This window comes from Kryptolebias marmoratus, linkage group LG8, assembly GCF_001649575.2.
Source record: "Kryptolebias marmoratus isolate JLee-2015 linkage group LG8, ASM164957v2, whole genome shotgun sequence".
In the NCBI taxonomy this organism is placed as follows: Eukaryota; Metazoa; Chordata; class Actinopteri; order Cyprinodontiformes; family Rivulidae; genus Kryptolebias; species Kryptolebias marmoratus.
Window position 1 is genome coordinate 14,060,347 of NC_051437.1, and position 5,025 is coordinate 14,065,371.

At 43.5% G+C, this 5,025-nt stretch overlaps 1 protein-coding gene across 2 annotated transcripts; it reads right to left on the reverse strand.

The window, feature by feature from the left end:
• Positions 1-578: 578 nt before the first annotated feature.
• Positions 579-4,186, reverse strand: asb14b (ankyrin repeat and SOCS box containing 14b). 2 transcript variants are annotated; one of them, XM_017415180.3, is made up of 10 exons: positions 4,032-4,186; positions 3,510-3,650; positions 3,363-3,415; positions 3,158-3,289; positions 2,799-2,957; positions 2,446-2,691; positions 2,175-2,343; positions 1,564-2,098; positions 1,320-1,473; positions 579-1,185 (listed from the first exon to the last, which is right to left on the reverse strand). In XM_017415180.3, exons 2-10 carry the CDS (start codon positions 3,629-3,631, stop codon positions 1,010-1,012), a joined length of 1,746 nt encoding a protein of 581 aa, XP_017270669.1. In that variant the 5' UTR covers positions 3,632-3,650; positions 4,032-4,186; the 3' UTR covers positions 579-1,009. The 2 variants fall into 2 exon arrangements, with proteins under 2 accessions (XP_017270669.1, XP_037833048.1); XM_037977120.1 differs by lacking the exon at positions 4,032-4,186 and adding an exon at positions 3,926-4,018.
• Between the last annotated feature and the right edge of the window lie 839 nt (positions 4,187-5,025).

Here is a 5,025-nt window from a genome sequence, read left to right on the forward strand (position 1 = left end):
ATGACGTACACGTTCTTGTCCACCACTGCAAAACGTTGCCGTCACTGTTTACATTCGAGGAAATCTACACCACCCAGCGGCCGATGGTGGTACTGCAGGCCCCGACGTTCAGCGTGAACCTTGTGGTACCCAATACTGGTTGATTACTTTGATTATTTTTTTAAACACATAAAGGATCTGATTTTCACACGTCCTTCTAAAACTGGAAGAATTAACAGCTTCAGTGCTTAGAAACTGTGACAACCTTTAAAATCATTCCACTTTTGTAATTCTTCCTTGTGCCAGAGTGGTGCCAAAGAGTAGCTTTTCAAGAGGTAACATTGTTATCGCCCCCTTGCCCGTGTCTGTGTGTGTATTTAGTTTGTCTGTAGTGTTAGCAAAATATCTCACAAACCAGTGGACGGTATTTAATGAGACTCACAAAGTAATCACAGGATGTACAAATACAACTGATTGACTTCTGGAGTCAACCTAATTCGAGACCTTAACCAACACAAAAATGGCTACAACTTAACCAATTTTACAGATAGCGAGCACATTTGGAGTGGTAGTAGCTACGAGTCATCCTCAACACATACTTTGAGTGCTAACAGATCATGCAAGATCTTACAATATTGTGTTGAATTGAGCATATCATTTACAAAGTTTGATCAAAACAGCTATAACTCTATGTCTTCTTAAGTCGATCTTAACTTTAAAAAATGCTGGCATAAAAGGTGGCATTCCTTCAAGGAATGCTACACCTTTAATTCAGAAATGTCAATGATTCATGTAACCAAAGGAGTCCCTATAAAAATAGGAAAAAGTTTCAGGAGTTATCAACAACAGTAACTCAAATGAAGAGTTGCATCTTATCCCAAAATAAAATCACAAAGCAATTTCAAGTCAAACAAAAAAAAATGTCATCTTCAAAACACAGTAACAACACCAGAACATAACAAGAGCTTATGAGGAACCTATTTGTCCTTACAGAACACTGATATCAGTGACACCTTTAAATGTGTTCTCATTAGAGGTTAACCACGCTCCCCCTGCTGTAAACATCAAACTCCTTGAAGCGTAGGTAGTCTTTCAGCCTGGGAGGAAGTGGAAGGAAGTTGATGAAAACTGGAGCTCTCAAGCGTAGATGACTGAGATGCTCCCTTATCCGCAACCGACACAGGTGCTTCAGGCTTCGTGCGTTTCCTGTCAGGCAAAAAAAAAAAAAACATCAACAAAAGCAGAGAGTGTCATTAAAGATTCACGTTTACTGACACATATAGGGGGGAAGGTTGACAGTAATCCATCTTTCATTTATGATGGATTAACAGAGTTCTTACTTTGAATCTGACAGATTTCTGACCATTGTTTCTGCTGCTGTAAGGCCTCTTTAAGTTTAGGACAGAAGGAGACGTGGTCGGTGTAGTCGAGCATGATGCGCACCACCTGAGCAGATAAGGGCTTCAGCCATGACACGGTTATCACCTCGCAGAACTAAGAAGGGGGCAAAGAAAATCGTGGGAGGCTCAAAGAGAAACTCTTAAAGGTATACGGTTCCTTCCTTCGTGTACAAGTTTGTCTCACCACCATGTCTTTGATGACTGAGGACGTCCACGGAGGGCAGTCGTGGGAGCTGTCGCCAAACGGACAGTCGAAGCAGCGTTTAACGTCATAACCGTGGTTCAGAATCATCCTCAGCATGACCTCGTCTTTCAAGGCGTACTGCAGCGCTGAGGGGAAGTGGGTGGTGTTGATGCGGGAGTAGTAGTTCACGTTCGCGCCATATCTCAGCAAGGTGTTCATAAGTTCATAGTGGCCCTGTCTGAGCGCCACCTGGAGACAGCTGATGGGGTCCTGGTTCACCATGGCGCCAGCCTCCAACAGCAAGCGGGCGCAGTGAAGGTCGTTGTTGGACACGGCGAAGAAGAGGGCGGACCTGCGGTCGTCGTCGTAGCCGCGCCGCACCCTCGCGTGCAGCATGAAGTTCGGGTCGTAGCCGGCTTTGAGCAGAATCTCCATGCACTGAGCGTGTCCCCCTGCAGCTGCAGAGTGGAGAGGACTCATCCCGCTTTCTTTGATGGCCTGCAGCGTGGTCACTGGGATGAGGACTTCCAGTGCCCTGCCAGAGATGAGACTTAATGTCAGTGCTTGGCTTTTAGCTGGAGAGTGAGAACGCTAACTTAGGTGCACCTCACAGTCTGTGTCCGTGGTATGCCGCGCGGTGAATTGGAAGGTGGCCACTGTAAAGGGGGAGGTTGGGATCTGCACCATGGTCCAGCAGCAGGGAGATAATGTCAGGGTTTCCTGATGCTGCTGCATCAAATAAAACAGTACTGGACTCTGATTCAGACCACACATGGGCTCCTGGAAAATAATATGCAAGCACTATAAGGATTTAGATTTAACAGACATGACTTTACCAAACCAGAGGTGCAAATTCAGAGGATAAATGAGTTTTTGTTTTACCTTTCTGTAACAGACCCTCCACCACATTCAGGTGTCCGTTCTGCGCAGCCAAAGCCAGTGGAGTTTTCCTTTTGATATCAAGTGCATTTGGGTTGGCGCCTGACTCCAACAGTAGATGCACAAAGTTCTCCAGACCTAAAAAGGCAGACTCGTGCAGAGCCGTCCTGTTCAGCGGTCCCATTTGGTCGACTGTGGCGTTGTAGCGGAGCAAAAGGGTCGCCAGGTCGTACTGGTCATTCATAATGGCTGTGAGATAAAGAGCAGGAGAGAAAAGAGAAATAAGCACATACAGTGTGCTATGTTAAATTGTTTGTACGGTAATGTCTTTTGCTTTGGGGGGAGAACTTTAATACCTGCTACTAATGGAGAATCCTGCTCATCGTTTTGGATATCCGGGTTACAACCATTCTGCAGCATGAATGTGGCATTCTCTCGAAATCCATGCACTACAGCCAGAAAGAGGGGCGTCTCGTCCTTCAATGTGCGACACTGAGCTGCTCCTGGGGGCGATGCTGCAACCCAAACACACACGAGTCAGTCGACATGCAAGAATGTTAATAACTGGAGCCTCTGCAGCACATGTGTCAAGGTAATTAGACCATTTGAATCAGGTGTGTTGGGGCAGGAAAACCTAAAACCTCCAGTACAGTAGCCCTTGAGGCCTGGAGTTTGACACTCCTGCTCTACAGCCTAACATTACGGCCATTCCCACCTGAAAAGATCATCTCCAGGATCCGTTTGTTTTCTTTCACTGCAGCCTCGTGCAGGGGGATCCATCCTCGCTCATCGACTCTGGAAAGAACCTCCGGTTGCGCCGTTAGCCTGCTGAGTGCAACCTCGTCACCTAAACGTGACAGCAGGGACATCACATCAGACTGCCTGAATGAGTTTGAAGGGGTTGAGAAAAGACAGCTCACCCTCTTTGATGGCTTTGAAAATCTCATCAGGGTCTTTGCTGGGTTTCAGATCACTGTGAAAATGTGCAAAGAAGAACTCACACGATGAAAACGATACATATGATGTAGACAAAGGTATATCTTAATGCATGCTTGACCAGTTTCAACCTTGGATTGAGTCCTTTGAGTTGTCTGTACTGAATCAGACTTTGTTCGATTATATACTGCGTGGCCTCGTCCTCATCCAGGTCATCCTCCGACTGATAAAACTCATCTGTTTCTGTGCTCATGTCAGACCAGAAAGGGCTGCTATGGGGAAACGTAATCATAAGGTAAAAAAGAGAAAACATTTTAGGAAATGAGAACTCGCACATCACATGCAGTCCTGAATTAGAGCGCAGGGCAGATAAGCAATAAACAACAGGTGTCAGTCTTTTAGTAAAAAACATACTATGTGCCAGGATATTTCTACCAAATCTATCTTAACTGTACAAGCAGATCCTCTGTGGATAACGATTACTTAGTTTTAGCATTATCAAAACAAAGCTTAGAGATCAATGCCATACACCAAGCTGAGCATTTACCCCACGTTGTTCTGAAGGTAGCAGAGGGAAATGCCAGGAAGACAACAAGACCTTCAAAGTTCAACAGCAAATAACAACCCCACTTCTGAAATGGATCAAATGTTACCTGGTTATGCAGCGTTTAGCTTCATCAGACTGGCTCCCTTGGTAGTTTTCACACCAGTGCAGCCGGTGGGCTTCTCAGGACGTCCACACATGACCCGGCTATTTATAGTCCCCCGACCATAAATATCAGATCACAGGGTTCTCGTAACTTGTACCTAACTCTGACCTACTAAACGCTGCAGCAACTGCCACCAGCACTAATAACACACACATCTTAAAACACACACACACACACACACACACACACAGATCAGAACTACATAGCATAGTAGAAAAAAATAAATGTGCACATTTTAGACAAATTTTACAATTTACCCCCAAAAATATAATTTGTGACACAAACAGACACATGAGTTGTTGCAGTTTTAAGTTTTTAAACAATGTTTTACATCCTCTAATGTTACTGTAGTGTATTAACTTGTGAATCAGCTCACATTGAGCTAAAAAAGGAGAGAAGAAAGAGGAGCCAAGCGCCAACAAACAGGAACGATAGGTATAAACAGAAAGGAAGTGTACTGCACTTATTTTCTGTTAGGTTGGTAGAGTTAAAATGTTTTGTTAAAAAGTTTTTCATGTTTTTAATTTAAGAAATACATCTTCAGATTGATAATGTCACACAGAAAATCCACTTCACTGCGACCGAAGATGTCTGTTTTTTTAAAAAGGCGTGTCACAGAGGTAACTATTGGTGCCTGGAAAGTGCTGTTATTATTAAAATCTGATGTAAAAACCAAACCAGCTCTCTGTATGAGCATTTTAAAAACCAGGATTGGTGATTTCCTTAACAGTTCGCAATTTTAATTATTTTTTTTTTTACATACAATTAACTTGGTCTATAAAGTGCTATTGAAATTTCACAGTGCATCTAAAGAGCATTTTTTTATTTGTGTGTATTTACTGTAATATATATATATTTAAAAGAAAACTGCATCACTTTGTGAGTAGTAGCTACCAGGCAAAGAAAAACAAACTGCAGCACAAATCATTAAATGCTC